This window comes from Grosmannia clavigera (genome assembly GCF_000143105.1).
Source record: "Grosmannia clavigera kw1407 unplaced genomic scaffold GCSC_161, whole genome shotgun sequence".
In the NCBI taxonomy this organism is placed as follows: Eukaryota; Fungi; Ascomycota; class Sordariomycetes; order Ophiostomatales; family Ophiostomataceae; genus Leptographium; species Leptographium clavigerum.
Window position 1 is genome coordinate 310,345 of NW_014040778.1, and position 15,997 is coordinate 326,341.

The 15,997-nt window shown below is 54.8% G+C and overlaps 7 protein-coding genes across 7 annotated transcripts; 4 read left to right on the forward strand and 3 right to left on the reverse strand.

The window, feature by feature from the left end:
- Positions 1-89: 89 nt before the first annotated feature.
- CMQ_8284 (t-complex protein delta) lies at positions 90-2,023 on the reverse strand (the record flags this gene model as incomplete). The annotated part of the gene is made up of 4 exons (XM_014315825.1): positions 90-1,028; positions 1,129-1,784; positions 1,843-1,894; positions 1,973-2,023. 4 exons carry the CDS (start codon positions 2,021-2,023, stop codon positions 90-92), a joined length of 1,698 nt encoding a protein of 565 aa, XP_014171300.1.
- Positions 2,024-2,477: 454 nt separating this feature from the next.
- CMQ_8185 (proteasome regulatory particle subunit) lies at positions 2,478-3,979 on the forward strand (the record flags this gene model as incomplete). The annotated part of the gene is made up of 4 exons (XM_014315726.1): positions 2,478-2,480; positions 2,531-2,622; positions 2,685-2,799; positions 2,870-3,979. The coding sequence occupies 4 exons, from the start codon at positions 2,478-2,480 to the stop codon at positions 3,977-3,979; spliced, it is 1,320 nt and encodes a 439-aa protein (XP_014171201.1).
- Positions 3,980-4,349: 370 nt separating this feature from the next.
- On the reverse strand, positions 4,350-5,030 carry CMQ_8253 (uncharacterized protein; the record flags this gene model as incomplete). The annotated part of the gene is made up of 1 exon (XM_014315794.1): positions 4,350-5,030. The coding sequence occupies one exon, from the start codon at positions 5,028-5,030 to the stop codon at positions 4,350-4,352; it is 681 nt and encodes a 226-aa protein (XP_014171269.1).
- A 662-nt stretch (positions 5,031-5,692) lies between these two features.
- CMQ_8127 (phosphoserine aminotransferase) lies at positions 5,693-6,990 on the forward strand (the record flags this gene model as incomplete). Its single annotated transcript, XM_014315668.1, has 2 exons — positions 5,693-6,567; positions 6,624-6,990. The coding sequence occupies 2 exons, from the start codon at positions 5,693-5,695 to the stop codon at positions 6,988-6,990; spliced, it is 1,242 nt and encodes a 413-aa protein (XP_014171143.1).
- A 937-nt stretch (positions 6,991-7,927) lies between these two features.
- On the forward strand, positions 7,928-9,036 carry CMQ_8162 (pre-mRNA branch site protein; the record flags this gene model as incomplete). Its single annotated transcript, XM_014315703.1, has 7 exons — positions 7,928-7,965; positions 8,206-8,229; positions 8,300-8,356; positions 8,411-8,538; positions 8,609-8,639; positions 8,717-8,862; positions 8,924-9,036. The coding sequence occupies 7 exons, from the start codon at positions 7,928-7,930 to the stop codon at positions 9,034-9,036; spliced, it is 537 nt and encodes a 178-aa protein (XP_014171178.1).
- A 1,793-nt stretch (positions 9,037-10,829) lies between these two features.
- On the forward strand, positions 10,830-11,583 carry CMQ_8099 (uncharacterized protein; the record flags this gene model as incomplete). The annotated part of the gene is made up of 3 exons (XM_014315640.1): positions 10,830-10,981; positions 11,033-11,367; positions 11,423-11,583. 3 exons carry the CDS (start codon positions 10,830-10,832, stop codon positions 11,581-11,583), a joined length of 648 nt encoding a protein of 215 aa, XP_014171115.1.
- A 1,263-nt stretch (positions 11,584-12,846) lies between these two features.
- On the reverse strand, positions 12,847-14,192 carry CMQ_8160 (chorismate synthase; the record flags this gene model as incomplete). The annotated part of the gene is made up of 4 exons (XM_014315701.1): positions 12,847-12,944; positions 12,995-13,958; positions 14,018-14,096; positions 14,146-14,192. The coding sequence occupies 4 exons, from the start codon at positions 14,190-14,192 to the stop codon at positions 12,847-12,849; spliced, it is 1,188 nt and encodes a 395-aa protein (XP_014171176.1).
- Between the last annotated feature and the right edge of the window lie 1,805 nt (positions 14,193-15,997).

Below are 15,997 nucleotides of genomic sequence, written 5' to 3' on the forward strand. Positions count from 1 at the left end.
GGTGACATTACGTAAGCACCGAGAGGACCAATTATGTTCATTCTTTATTGAAGCAAGACGAGTATACGCGATGCGGGCTCGGCCGGTGTCTACCTGCTGAGGGCGATGTCGTCTATCCGCAGGATCATCTTGACGGTCTCTGCGGCGAGCTCGATGGCGCTGGTGCTGACGAGCAGGGGCTGGAGGACGTTTTCCTTTGCAATGTTGGCGTTGACGCCGCCAGACTTGATGCTGACGCCAGCGTTGATCTCGCCGCGTTCGTGGCGGTGGCGAAGATCGGTGACGACCTTGATCGGGTTCAGGCCAGCGTTTTCGGCGAGCGTGGTGGGGATGACCTCGAGGGCGTCGGCAAAGGCCTTCCAGCAGATGGCCTCGGTGCCGGTGAGAGCGCGAGCCTGTTTGGTGAGCTGAGCAGCGATCTCGATCTCGGGGGCGCCACCGCCGGCGATGAGGGCCTTTTTCTTGACGAGGCAGCGGACGACGCAGAGGGCATCATGGAGGGACCGCTCGGCCTCGTCGAGAATCATGTTGTTGGCGCCGCGCACGACGACGGAGACGGTGCGGCCGGTGAAGCCGTGACCAGCAGCGATGGAGGCAGCGGCAGCGGCGGCGCTCTTGGCCGACGAGGCCGAGGCAGATGCGCCCGACGAGCCGGCGGCGGTGCTGGAGAGCGTGCCGGTGACCTTGACCATGCGCGAGCCGGAGCTGGCGACCTCCTCGACCAGATCGGCGCTGCCGAGCTTGTCCTCGGTAAAGGAGTCGATGTCGGCAATCGGTTTGCAGCCGGTCGACTTGCAGATAAACTCGACCTCGTCACGCTCAATCTCCTTGATGGCCATGATGTTGAGCTTGGCGAGGAAGTGCAGCGAGAGGTCGTTGACGGCATCACGCAGGATCGACTTCTGGATCAGCAGCACGTTGCACTTGGCCTTTTTGATCTTCTTGGCCATGTTGAGCAGGTACATGCGTTCCTCCTTGACGATCTTGTCCATCTGGCGGTAGTCGTTGACGGAGATGGTATTTTCCATCTGGGGGGTGTTAGTGGGAGAGACGAGAGGGAAGAAAGAAAGAGGAAAGAAAATAAAGAAGAAAAAAAAGAAGAAAAAGAAAGAAAGAAAGAAAACGTACATCTGGCTTAGGCGGGCTCAGCTGGAACTGGATCAGGCCGATGCGGGCCTTTTCCATGCGGATGGGCCCGCCGGCGTTCTTGAGCACGGGCTGGGTCAGGACGAGGCCGTCGACCAGCTCGCTGTCCTCGATGGTGCCGCCGACTTTCTTGATGATGCGGATGTTGTGCAGGTCGACGTTGTCAGCCTGTTTGAGGTCGATCGTCTTGGTGACGGCGTTGACGGCCATGGGTCCGAGCAGGTTGGCGTACTGCGACACGATCTTGGACGAGAGCGACGTGTTGGCGGCCTGCAACAGGGCAGCCGTGTCGGTCAGCGCCACCGGCTGCGACATGCCGTGCAGCACGTGAACGGCAGCAGCAGCGGCGCGCTGGAACGCCTCCGAGATGACTGACGGGTGGATGCCCTTGCCGAGCAGCCGGTCGGCCGCACCGAGCAGGCTGCCACAGATGACGACGACCGACGTGGTCCCGTCGCCGGCCTCGACGTCTTGAGCGTGCGATAGCTGGACCAGCATCTTGGCTGTCGGGTGCAGCACAGCCATGCTCTTGAGCATCGTGCTGCCGTCGTTGGTGATGATCGTCTCGCCCTTGCCGCTCATGATCATCTTGTCCATGCCCCGGGGGCCGAGAGAGGTTCGGATGGCATCGGCCACGGCTGCAGAGAGGACAGGTCAGTTGCTGTTGCCCCTCCTTCTTGGACAGGTGTAACTGACCTCGTGCGGCGACGATGTTGGCCGACCGAACGGCCACCGGCTTCTCCTTGTCCTGCGCGTGTCAGCATCAGCATCGGTACGGTGCCAACAAGAGCACGGGCTAGCCAGCGCCCGCCCAAAGGAGACGCACCTTGAAGGCCGCATTGGATGGGCCGCCCCCTGATGGAGCTACTGCTGCCATGATGGAGAGGATGTGCGGTGGGCGGAGGGGCGTTGTCTGCGTGACAGACCGGGTATCGAGAGGGCGGAAGACAGGTTCGGAGGCGAGGGATGCTGAACCAAGACGCGGAATGGAGATCGGTCGAGTGGCTGCTGGATGCCTTGAAGTCTTGCACAAAGCTTCCTTCACCCTTGGTGGGGCTGCCATACGGCGAAAGTTTTTTGGAAGCTCGCATACATGCATAGATCGAATTACCGGGGGGGTTTGTGTGGCGCACTACGCCGCAACAGGACTAGCCCGACAGCCGCGCTGCTGGAAAGCTCCAAGGCAACACGCATTACTCGTATGCAGCTCACGACGGATCAACCTGACCACTACGCCACCACACAAAGTCTCGACGCCGACCATCGAAGCCAAGACGAGAGTCCCATAGACGCCTCTACCGACCGCCGTTCGCTGCCCTCGTGCTGCCAAGATGGTACGTCTCGATGGCCGGTTGCGTTTTCGTCGATTGCTAACATGCAGCAGCCGACCGCACGGGGCCAAGACTGGGAGAAGTACCAAAAGAAGTTTGCGGACGACGAGATTGAGGAGAAGAAGATTGCGCCGTTGACGGACGAGTGAGTGACAAGGGCGAGAGGGAGCGAGACGGGTGGTGTGGCTGCTGACCTGTCACTGCTAGGGACATCCAAGTGCTCAAGACATACGGGGCGGCACCATATGGCGCAGCCCTGAAGAAGCTGGAACAGCAAATAAAAGAGAAGCAGCAGAGCGTGGACGAGAAGATTGGCGTAAAGGTGGGTGTGGAGGAGAGCGAAAGCGAACGTGTCTGGACGTGCGGTAGAACAGCCTGCTAACCGGCCACAGGAATCGGACACCGGTCTTGCGCCGCCACATCTGTGGGACGTGGCAGCGGACCGGCAGCGAATGTCGGAAGAGCAGCCGCTGCAGGTGGCGCGGTGCACCAAGATCATTGCGGACGACAGCGACGATGCTAAGAGCAAGTACGTGATCAACGTCAAGCAGATCGCCAAGTTTGTGGTGCAGCTGGGCGACCGGGTCGCCTCGACCGACATTGAAGAGGGCATGCGGGTGGGCGTGGACCGCAACAAGTACCAGATCATGCTGCCGCTGCCGCCCAAGATCGACGCGAGCGTGACGATGATGACGGTGGAGGAGAAGCCGGACGTGACATACGGCGACGTGGGCGGCTGCAAGGAGCAGGTCGAGAAGCTGCGCGAGGTCGTCGAGATGCCGCTGCTGTCGCCCGAGCGCTTTGTCGATCTGGGCATCGACCCGCCCAAGGGCGTGCTGCTGTACGGGCCACCGGGCACGGGCAAGACGCTGTGTGCGCGTGCCGTGGCCAACCGCACCGACGCCACCTTTATCCGCGTCATCGGCAGCGAGCTGGTGCAGAAGTACGTCGGCGAGGGCGCCCGGATGGTGCGCGAGCTGTTCGAGATGGCCCGCACCAAAAAGGCCTGCATCATCTTCTTTGACGAGGTCGACGCCATCGGTGGCGCCCGCTTCGACGACGGTGCCGGCGGCGACAACGAGGTCCAGCGCACCATGCTCGAGCTCATCACCCAGCTCGACGGCTTCGACGCCCGCGGCAACATCAAGGTCATGTTTGCCACCAACCGGCCGTCCACCCTGGATCCGGCCTTGATGCGGCCCGGTCGCATCGACCGCAAGATCGAGTTCTCCCTGCCCGACCTCGAGGGCCGCGCCAACATTCTGCGCATCCACGCCAAGAGCATGTCGGTCGAGCGCGATATCCGCTGGGAGCTCATCTCCCGCCTCTGTCCCAACGCCACCGGCGCCGAGCTGCGCAGTGTCTGCACCGAGGCCGGCATGTTCGCCATCCGCGCCCGTCGCAAGGTCGCCTCCGAAAAGGACTTCCTCAGCGCCGTCGACAAGGTCATCAAGGCCAACCTCAAGTTCAACTCCACCGCGTCCTACATGCAGTACAACTAGGGCGGTTGTGCCCCTGTTTTGTGTACGAGTAATAGAACTAGCAGAAACGACAAGATGCATTTTTTTCCAGCAGGGTCCTAGTTTATGGCTATCGCGTGAAAGGTCCGACATGCTTGGAACAGAGCGACAGCGTAGGGGTAAATACAATTTCGTGTAGTACTGCTTGGGACAGCAGCGAGGAGGCTTATATCATGCCATGATAGAGAGAAGCAATGGAAGGAGGTATTGATCAGACGAAGAAGAAAAAACGCATAGGACCGGATAGTATACATGTCTCATGAGAACCCAAACACCCGACACGATGATGTGGACAAGGAAAAGACAAAAAAGACAAACGGTGGAACGGGGCTCGGAGCCGGCAGTTCTCTCTTCAGCCCTCGACGAAGGGGAGGCAGCCGAGACAGACGACCTCGCCGTCCTGACCACGCTCGACGCAGCACCGGCTGCAGATCATCCGCCGGTGGCCGCTGCAGCCGCGGGACCACGCAGGCGGCGAGGCAGCAGGCGACGTTTCGCGACCGACGTCGAAGCCGTCCGCTCTTGCTGGCCGTCGACCTGTCTGTGCGGTCGTGGTGGCGCCGAGACATTCGCGCAGACAGACGAAGCAGGTGCGCTGGCCACACCCCTCGCAGTCGGCCAGCGAGTCGAGGTCGCAGCGCCGTCGTGGTCGGCGATGGCAGATGTGGCAAGGGGCTGTCGAAGGAGGAGGATTGAATGTGGACGTGGGCGTGGACGTAGATGTAGATGTAGATGTAGATGTGGAGTTGGATGTTGCCATGGAAGTTGGCGATATTCGCTCAGATAGCGGCCGGTGCACCTGTTTCCGATCGTCGTCGAGTCGCAGCCGCTTGCTGGCCGGCAGAATCTTCCGGTGGTTGTTGTTGCTGCTGCTGTTGTTGTGATGTCGGCTGTTTGCCCTCTCGAAGACGTCGTCGTCCAACGGCGCCGTCGCCACCGCGATGCCCTGGAAGGCGCCGAGACTGCCACACTCGTCCCGTCGGCGCTTCTTGCAGACGAAGCCGACATGGCCCTCGGGTGCCGCCGAAGGCATCGCTGTCGGCGGGCAAGGAGAGGTGGGAATACGCAGTCGGATGTCGTCGTCGTGCTGTTGACCGCTCTCCCTTCGGCTTGCTCCCTCTGCTCGCGGCGCAGCTTGGATCTCGCAAGATATGGCACGTCGTGCAGGTGCGTGAATGGCCCGCGTCGGCAAAAGAGAAAAACGGAGTCGTAAACCGGGGCAACGAGGCCTGGCCTTCTTCGCTTGCCGCAGTGGTACGCAGTATTGTTGTGAGTTATTATTGGGTTATTGCATTTACATGGAACATCTCTAGACGACATCAGGCCCGCTTAATTACATGAACAATTCAGTCACCGTCAAGAGCACGTGACAGTCGCATCGTGATAAGTCGATTGTCCGAGAAGCTGCTCCCCCGTGTGCAGCGTACAGCGTGCTGTTACGACGCAAACCGCATTCTCCCACATCGGAAGCTGCCCGTTCGAAGCCCCGTAGACGGTTGTACTGTCCTTTCGTAGGCCATTGTCCCGCTGCTCGGAGACAGGCAGGCTAGGTGGAAAGTGTGCCCTTGATGCCTGATTAGTCCGGAATCCACAGATTTCGTCTGAGTCACAAAACTTTGCAGCATCCGCCGAACTGTGCGTCTCCCGCCTCTGGTCCAGTTTCTGCCGCATTGCGCCGACACGACCATAGCCGCCATGCCGTCCCGATCAGATATCACCTACTTTGGAGCAGGCCCGGCACTGCTGCCGACCGACGTCCTCGAGGATGCGGCGCAAGCCCTGATCAACTTCAAGGACACCGGTCTGGGCATCGCCGAGCACTCGCACCGCTCCGAGATTGCCACGACGATCATTCAGGAAGCCAAGGCCGACCTGGCCGCGTACCTCGAGATCCCCGACGACTATGAGATCCTCTTCATGCAGGGCGGCGGCTCGGGCGAGTTTTCCGCCATGGCCTACAACTTTGTCGGCGCCTGGGTGGCCCGCAAGCAGGCGGCCCTCGGAGCCGGAACAGATGGCAGCGCGGCGGAGGCGCTCAAGGCGGCCGTGAAGGACCTCAAGATTGACTACATCGTCACCGGCGGTTGGTCGCAAAAGGCGTCGGCCGAGGGCGAGCGGCTCTTTGGCGCAGAGCACGTCAACATCGTGGCCGATGGCCGCACGACGACCGGCGGCAAGTATGGCGTCATCCCGGACGAGAGCACCTGGAACCTGTCCAAGGATGCTGCCATGGTCTACTACTGCGACAACGAGACGGTCCATGGGGTCGAGTTTTCCGGCTTCCCTCAGTCTCTCGAGCCGGGCCCGGATGGACCATTTGTCGTTGCCGACATGAGCTCCAACATTCTCTCTCGCACGATCCCGATCAAGAACTATTCCGCCATCTTCTTCGGCGCCCAGAAGAACCTGGGCTGTACCGGCATCACGGTCGTCATCATCAAGAAGTCTTTGCTGCGACAGCCGTCGGCAGAGCTGATGAGAGAGCTGGCTCTGCCGATTCCGCCTCGGATATTCGAGTTTGAGACTATTGCGAAGAACAACAGCCTCTACAACACGCTGAGCATCTTCGAGTAAGTGCTGCTGCGCAAGACAGTCGTCGGAGCGAAGCTAATGGCCACCCTCACAGCGTCTACATAGCCGGCCGGGTTCTGAAGAAGCTGCTGCGCGAGTTCCCCGACAAAGTCCAGGGGCAGGAAGCTGTGTCCGCGAACAAGGCCCAGCTGCTCTATGGCGCCCTCGAGGCCTATCCCGACGTCTACAAGATCATCCCGGACAAGACCGTGCGGTCGCGCATGAACATCTGCTTCCGCATCGAGGGGGGCGATGCGGCCGAGGAGGCCTTCCTCAAGCAGGGGGCTGCACTGGGGCTTACCGGGCTGAAAGGTCATCGCGATCTGCGGGGCATCCGGGCGAGCAATTACAACTCGGTCTCCGTTGATGGAGCGGAGAAGCTTGCCCGCTTCATTGGCGCCTTTGCGTCGAAACGGCAATAGCTCTTTCTTGTGTATATGGTACGACATCAGCTCTGGTCCTGGGTCGCAAAGCACAAAGGCTAGAATCCCGCAGACAGGCAGTAGGATGTCGTCCTTGGAACAAGAAGAATAAAAATCGTATATTTTCTTGTTTTACTCGCAGTGTAGTATGGCTGCTGCTACTCTGTACGAGTACTCCGTACTGGTACTCGTAATCGTAATTGGGACCAACCGCTCATTTCGCTACCTTGCTTGTCCGGAACCACTTTAGCATTTTAGACTTATTGACGAATGTCTTGAACGAAAGGTCCAACATTGCGCCGTACTGCTCGTACTCTGTACGTCAGACAGCTTTGTCCGGCAAGACTCCTGTGTCAAATCCTCGTTGGCCTGAAGGTGACATCGCAGGCCGCATGGAGATATCCTAATAGCCCGTCCATGCTCCGCTCACCCCTTTAGCCTCCATATATTACATAATGCAGATTATTGCTTTGCCCCACCTCAACCGTTGTGATTGGGCGGATGGGTCACGTGGGCAATACAGGTACAGTATATACTGGTGCATTCCACTAGCATCAGCCTGCCTTTTCACACGGTGAAGCCAAATAAGCGTTTTCCTTTCTTCTCGCCGCCTACACTTTCGCCGGCGTACGACAAATTCCCCTCTTCTCCCTCCTTCCTACCAATTCCATTATCACCTCATCGAGCCGCACAGTCCCTCACCCGCCCAAGGCAGCCCCCATCGTCTCCGTTGTCGCCGTCGTCGCCGCCGTCGGCTTCGAAGTTGATTCCTTGCCTTTTTTTATTCAATCCAGTGACCGATTTTTTCGCGACTCCTGTTTCTCGGCTCCGATCTCGATATCGGTGCTCCGAGTTTCCTTTTCCCCTTCCTATCCAACACCGTTTCCTTTGCATATCGAAACAACGTTGTCATCTGCGAAGAAACGGCCATCAAGATATGAGTCGCGCAGGCAAACTTGCCCCGGAGGTTAACCGGTGCGTTCCACCCCGTATTTTACCCCGTCGTCAGCTATCATTTTGTTTCTTTCGGGGCTTGGCAATCGTGTCGGCCGTCTGCCGACACGTCATCATCACGTTGCTATCATGCTTCCCTCCTATGGCACTCGCAATTCCTTCCTGTCATCCACCGAATGCTTTTACAGCTTCACTGCTGCTGGTTAGGCCTTGAATTTTTCTAAATCGCGTCGCTAACAATATGCTTTTTGTCGCGTTCAGAGCTTTATTCGTAAAGAATCTAAGGTTAGTCGAACGTCCTGTCAACCATCCATCGCCTGCCATCAAGAAAACACGTCGCTGACCTTGCCTACAGCTACAACGTCACTCCCGAGGAGCTCTTTGAGCTCTTTGGCAAGTTCGGCCCCATTCGGTATGCAACTTTTTGCGTTTCTCCCTCGCTCGGACGACCACTAACAAGTACCAGCCAAGTGCGACAGGGTATTGCCAACAATACCAAGGGCACTGCCTTCGTTGTCTATGAAGACGTCATGGATGCAAAGCAGGCTTGCGATAAGCTGAACGGGTACAACTTCCAGAACCGTTACCTTGTCGGTATGTGCTTACAGCTCCCTTCTCCCATTCCATTTCTAATCAAGTGCCCTTTTGCTGACTCATCGGGTAGTTCTATACCATCAGCCCGAGAAGATGGCCAAGTCAAAAGAGGACCTCGAAGTACGCAAGGAGAATTTAGCACAGCTCAAGAAGCAACATGGCATCGATTGACGATTAGACGGGCCTGTGGACCGCCTGCGAGCAGCATCACCCACGAAGTTGGCTCGACACCCTGCAGGCCCGTCATCTATCACCACCTCCGCACGGCGTCGATCGTCTGTGTCGTCGACATCGACGACATTGTCGGCATCGTCAACGCTGTCGGTGTCACCTCGCCATGAATTCACCATGCCTCTACGCAAAAATACGGCGCCGCCTTCACTAGCGGCGACGACGACCACCAAGAAACTTACCAAGTCGAGCCTCTCCGATCACGCCCGCGGTGTCATGCCGTATTTCGTGCGCAAGCTCCTCCCCACGGTGTCCGAGGTCGCCTAAGGCCGCTATGTGTGTGTGTGTGTGAATGGCTGCTCCACGTTCGAAGCGGCTGGAGGAGAGGGACCTGAGACTTTCCCAGGTTTCGGTTGTGGTTAGGTTAATTTTTTCTATTTCTTTTCATCTGCGCCAACAGTATCAGGACAACAGACGCATGGACGGTCCGTTCGACGCGTTTGCTATGCACCCCACTCTTCTTGATCTCGCAGCTACTACATTCTTTGCATCTTATGTTTTGCGTGTTGGGTCGACCTTGTTTGAGTTTTTCTTTTTTTTTGCGATGTTTATCTACAAAGGGCTGTCTGATTATTTCTGCCGTGTCCGTTACCGCAGCTGGTTTAACTCCTTTCCTTCCCCGGATATGGCAATACAAATAGGAAGGAATAGGTTGGGGAGGGAAAAGGGAGGGGCGTTTGCCAGTCCAACTCTGGAAACTATTCTCTGCTTTTCTTCAAGGGTCTTGATATGTCGACTTTCTTAGTATGAATAATTTGCTGTCTGTTGTCACTCTTTCCGGAACGGATGTCGAAGAAACAACCAGACGAGCTCAAAAGGACAATACAAGACAACCGAGGGTGCCCTGCACTGGCAGCCATTCCAAAACCGAGCTGAGAACTGCCATACTCTTGATATTTAAATTGCGCCAACTGCAAATTTGTAAACGTGCGCTGTACTTCACGCGAGCACAAACTCTTAAGTGATGAAGCACCGGCAAACTCGAGCAGGAACCGTATTTTCTTATTCATAAAGACTAGCTCCCAACTTCCATACTCTTCACTCGTCTACCTCCTAAAATGCCGTCACATGCTCATAGCCGCCGTATTCATCAGCACCGAAGCCGCAAAGCTTACGACAGCTGAGCATGTGGCCATTTTTACTCGTTGGCCACGGAAGCAGGTGGGGAGGCAATGTCAGATTCCAGACCTGCAAGTAACAGTTGTGCAAGATGGCCTAAATAGAGATACAAAAAGCGGCTCGAATATGGTATCGGGCAGGCTAGTATTAACGCCATATTGTACTGCAACAGAAGCAGTCATCAACACTGCGTCCTCTTTCGTCTCCAATACACAAGTGTCACATTCTGCAAAGCTAGAAAGTTCGTTTGTCGTAGCTGCATTTCCGCACCATTGCTTTCATCGAAATCGCTACCTCCGAGGGGGCTGGGAATACGTCGAATTATCGATACTCTCTACACGCACTGGCTATTATACGACTGGAATCCTGTCGAGATTATTTGGGTTGGTCAAGAAAGTCTCGGGCAAGCGGAGCTTAGCGATGTAGCAGTGCCTGATCTCGTTCTAGAACGTCGTATCTGCTGTTAATTCGTACGCATTGCTTACACAACGCCAATAGAGCTAACATCTATGAGAGGGTGCGGAACTAACTGCCTGTAATCGATTGGCCACGCCTCGTCGTGATGGCGTATCGTGGCGTACTTTGCAACGTTTCGAACACATGGGATGTCGTCACCATGTGGAAACTACACACTAGACGGAGAGCGGAACATGCAGCCGGTGGTGAGATAAGACGGGAAAGTGATCAATATGCTCAGAAACAAACCATTGTCTGGGCTGGCGGATGTAGAGTGACGGCCTATTCCGATTTACTATCGCTCCGTAATCAAGGGCACCTAACGAGTGCGTATATAGTACTCCGTATGGTATTATATAATGGCTTGATATTCCATGTTTTTCTGGGAAGCAACCAGCCTCTATATATCCTGTGTTTTCACTAAACACCTTCTTACCTACTTTGCCCGTCACAAAACCTTTCTTGCCACCGTGCCTCAAGACAAAATGGCGCTGAATGAGGGAAAAGACATACTCGCCATACTCCAGGGCCAGGAAGTTCGAATCCCGGACATCGAAAAGCTTGTTTCAGAGTGGGATTTGCAAACCAACCCTAACGAGGATCAGGTGAAGAAAGTGGTGGATGACATCCTTGCAACGTGTGTATCGCACTTCCTTTCTGTGTTCACTCGGTACTGATATATATACAGATACACGGTGTCGACACGGGTTAATGCGAAGCTTACTAAGAACAAGCTGAGCAGATACGTCTCAACTTGCTATCCATTTGCTGATCGGGAGACCTTGGCCGAGCTCACGTACTTTGTCTGCTGGATGTTCTTGGTCGATGATGAAATAGATCACATCGTGGCTCCGGGTCAAAACCAGGAGGAAAGACTTAGTAATTTATGGTCCGAAGTCTTGCACCTCGTCGAGAGCAGTTGCTCTATTACAGGTGTCATAAACGGAGAAGAAGGGACAAATAAGAAGCCTCTCGAAGCCTTCCGCGTTTTCGGCAAGAGCATGCGACATAAATATACCATCGGTGAGTATCCACGTTGATCCTACACACAACGCGAATCAATTCTGACTGCGAGAAGCGCAATCCGGCCGCTACTGGGCCGAACTCGTTGCTACTTCGCGCGGCTATAAGATCGAGCAACAAATTCGAGATCTCGAAGAGCTTCCAGACTACGCCTCCTACTGCAAGTACAGGTACGGAAGATATTGCATGGGACAGGTCGTTGCTCTGATGGAGTAAGCATATTTATGCCCTTGGTGTTGAAGGTATCTAACGAGTCTGCTTCCAGATACGCCAACGGTCTACAGCTTCCCACTGATATGGTTGAGTCGGCCGAGCTGAAAAAACTTCGGGAAGACACTGTTACTTTGCTATGGTTGTAAGTGCACTCTAAAACACCGAACTTTCGAGTCTGCTTACCAAATGCTTTTCAGAAACAATGACATTGTGTCGCTCAAGAAGGAACTGGCAAGTACATCTCTCTGCACAAAACCGCTGTAAGCTAACTAGGCATTCTTAGGAAGACAATTTCCTCGAGAATCTCGTGTCATCTCGGCTGCTCCCTCCTTAGATCTCCAGAAAGGACTTGACCACTGCATCCACAGACTCGAAGAGACAGTGCAGAGCATCGACGAAACGTCATCCGCTTTGCTCGCTAGAATTCCGGAAAAATGCACCCATTTATCCAGTTGCCAAGCTGCCTGTCAGAAAGATGTTCTCGAACAGACGCTCAAGCTTGTCATAAATTGCAAGTCCATGTGTAGGGGCATTGTAACGTGGAGGTACGGACCCAACATGATCACTTCTGTTTTGTGCCATTGACTAAACCACTCCATAGCATACAGACACCCCGATATGGGCTTGCAAAGCTTCCTCGACATGAGGATTCCTCCTTGACATTTGTAGTCGATACTATCAAGGTCTAAGGACTGAATCGGTACGTCATTTCTATAGTCTAAATTGTGTCATTTTGGCCATTGTTACCCAGATTGTTTTTTGGCATGCAAAATAATTGTGCGGAATCTGAATTTAAGAGAATTTCCAATCAGACCACTGTAGCAAGAAAGTAGCAAGGTACGGAGTACATTAGAGTAGTCTTGTCTAAGAGGCCGTGTTGAAGCTCGATCACCGACTCAGCTTGGGTGACCTGGGCGTCTTGGAGACATGAATCTAGACCGTCCACGGCGAAGATCGTAAGCTACTACCACTCCGGCGCCTTTGCCACCCCGACGGACCAGCGGAGCATGGACTGTGCTGTGCGGACGACATATATACCTGAGCATTATAACGACCGGATTCACTGAGCTCGGTACTGATAACGGACATCTTGCTACTATATACAAGCTCATACGTCGTACTCTGTACTCGTTCTTTTGGTGTCCTCCACTCACACCCCTGCATGCATGGGTGTATGAAGCGCAAAGATATTGATTGAGGGTATGCCTTTCTCCAAGCAGCCATCTATTTGGCTGTTTCAATCTACTAAGTGTACATTTTAAACTTTTACGGTGACGTCATTGCCGCCATCCTTCTACCTCCTTGCATCAAAAGAGCGTCCATAATACAGATCGAAGCCATGGCCTCCACGATCGGAACGGCGCCTATAAACGGTTAGCAAAGTCCATTTAGTCGTTGATATTCGGTTACGTACGTGGAACAACGCAGGGATCATGGCGCCCTTTGGCTTCTAGAACCCCGTCACTTTCGCCTTCAAAAGTGACCGTCTCTTGAGGCAGTCCAATCGTTGCAGGCGGCTTGAAAGCGACACGGAAAAAGACGTTCGCACCGTTGCTGATTCCTCCCTGAATACCTCCGCTGTTGTTCGTTGAAGTTGTGAGCTTTGGCTTCGCAAATCCATGCTTGGAGTCCGAACCGGTATCGGGGTTGCGAATAAACATGTCATTATGGGCAGACCCAGGAATTTCGGTTCCCTCGAATCCAGAGCCGATTTCAAATCCCTTTGTCGCTGGGATGCTGAGCATTCCGTGAGCAAGAGTCGCCTCTAGCTTAGAAAACACCGGTTCGCCGAGGCCGGTGGGAAGATTTCGAATGACACACGTAACCGTGCCGCCGATACTGTCCTGGCGGTCTCGAAAGTCGGTGATGCACTGCTCCATTTTGGCAGCCACTTCCGGGTCTGGACACCGGACTGTCGTCTTGTCGACGGTTTCCCGTGTAACCTCCTGAAGCAATTGGAGAAACTCCGGGTTGTGAGAAGTGTGAGGATACTCCGTTGTTGGCGGGATGTGATAAATGCTCCCGACAGATGAAACCCAAGCAACAATCTCAATCCCGTGGGCGAGTTTGAGGTAGTGCTCACAAAGAGCGCCTGCCGCCACACGGCCGATTGTTTCTCTCGCACTCGAACGGCCGCCACCTGACGATGCACGAACACCGTACTTCTCTAGGTAGGTGAAGTCGGCATGACTGGGGCGAGGGTACTGCTTCATGGTGTTGCCCTTGTAGTCCGAGGGGCGGAAGTCCTGGTTCTTGACGACCATAGCTATCGGGGTCCCGAGTGTGACTCCTCCTTCCACCCCCGACTGAATTGACACAAGGTCGGCCTCATTTCGAGGCGTCGTGATGGAGCTTTGACCGGGGCGACGGCGAGAGATCTGACATTTTGAGTTACAAAGTTCCGAATAGCGTCATGTTGGTTCTATATACTACTAACCTGGGGCTGAAGTACCGCTTCTGAGACCGGGACTCCAGGAGGAAAATTGTCGACAATACATCCAACGCTGGGACAATGACTACGGAAATTAGCGGCCAGCACTATTCTAGCCCGAAGTAGATGCTTACCTCTCGCCGTATGTCGTTACACGCAGGAATTGCCCAAAGGTCGACATCGTGGGCTATTGTCGAAGACGTAGGTTACAGGAAAACGGTTATGTTGCCAGATCTGTTACTGTGAATTGGAACCAACCATCAATTGCTGCAGTCACGCATCAAGGTGGGGTAGGCTGTGTGGCGTGTTCTGAGTCACATGTGAGTCACATATGTGGACAACCGTATCTGCTACTTCTAGAAGGAAGAAAGCATGAGCACGTGATAGGCTGTGGGAGGGCTTGACACCCTACACCACATGACCTGGGCCCAGCTAGAAGCCGACAGTGGTAAATCCGTAAGCCCCGAGAGTCAAGAGACGGGTACCCACTATTCTGGGTTCGTTAGTGTCACAACTTAGCTAATGACAGGGGAAGGGGAAGGCACTGTATGGGTCTGCCTGCATGAAGGTGGTGATCTGCGTGTTGTACTAGGGAAGAAAAAGCTACATTACACTGATTCTGTGGCGCAGAGATTTCACTGGGGCTATTCACCACTTTTCTCTATTCTGGCCAATCAGAACGCGCAGGGCCAACCCTAGCCGGAAAACACACAGTGTGCTCCATTCCCGCACTCAACACTCCCCCTGAATGGGCGCACTTGTTATAGACCGAGTATCCTCTCGGTCTGCCCAAGGCGTCACAAGGTAAAGCCAAAAGCTTCACGGGTGAAGCACGAAACAAAATAACCACGAGGCTCTGAATAGCCTCCCAAAAAGGGAGCTCTCAAGGCTCCCAGCCCATCAGGCGAGGCAACAGACGTTCAAACGTCGTCTTCGGTGTAGCCTTCGTCATGACATCGGCGATTTGATCCTCTGACGGCACGTACTTCACCGTCAGTAAACCTCCCAATGCGCACTCTCTGAAATAGTGCCATTTGACGTCGAAATGCTTGGAGCGCTCGCGAAATTCGGGCTTCTTGGTAAGGCTGATCGCGGAGCTGTTGTCAACAAACATCGTGATGTCGGCGATAAGGTCTAATTCGTCAAGGAACTGCTCGATCCACTTGGCTTGGGTCGTCGCGAAGTACGCAGCGCCGTACTCAGCTTCACAGGTGGAAGTGCTGACGGTCGGTAGCTTCTTGGCGCACCACGAAACAGGGCCGCCAGCGATTCTAAACACGAAGCCGTAGGTAGAGTGGCGATCAACAGGGTCATCTGCCCAGGAGGCATCGACCCAGCAGTCGACGGTGACGTGCCCCTTTAGGGCTTCCTTTTGTCGCTTGAAAACAATGGTGAACTCCTCCTTCCCGCGAATGTACCGCAGCACGCGCTTAATCGACCTAGCGTAAGACTCCCGCGGTGCCTTCATAACTTTCGAGTGCTGGTGAACAGCGAAGGCAACGTCAGGTCTGGTCATCACGCAAGCGTAGATAAGCTTGCCGTTGACGTGCTGGTAGTGGTAAAGGTTAGTCAGAGGCTAGTCTTCGTCGGGTCTCACCATGTCGGTAATCGGAGTTGCCACCGCATAAGCTTCACTCATGCCTTCTAATTCGAGCAAATCACTAAGGTAGGAGTTCTGGGAGAGACTGATTTGCGTGCCGTTGGTGATCGTGGTGACACCGATTTCAACTCCCAGTAGCCATTCGGGGGTGGCCGTCATCTCCATCTCTAGCAACTGCTTCATTTCGAGTTCGAACTTGGCCAGCGCTGGGTCTTCTCCTGCGTACAGGGCGTCGTCAACATAGGTTACGACGGTGACTCCGTTGCCGCGATAAGTCGCTGGATCAGTCAAAAGGGGCTGCAGGCCGACTTTGGCCATCATCTCGCGCAGCTTCTTCTGCCACTGGTGACCTGCCTGCTTAAAACCGTAGAGAGCTCGCTAAAGCC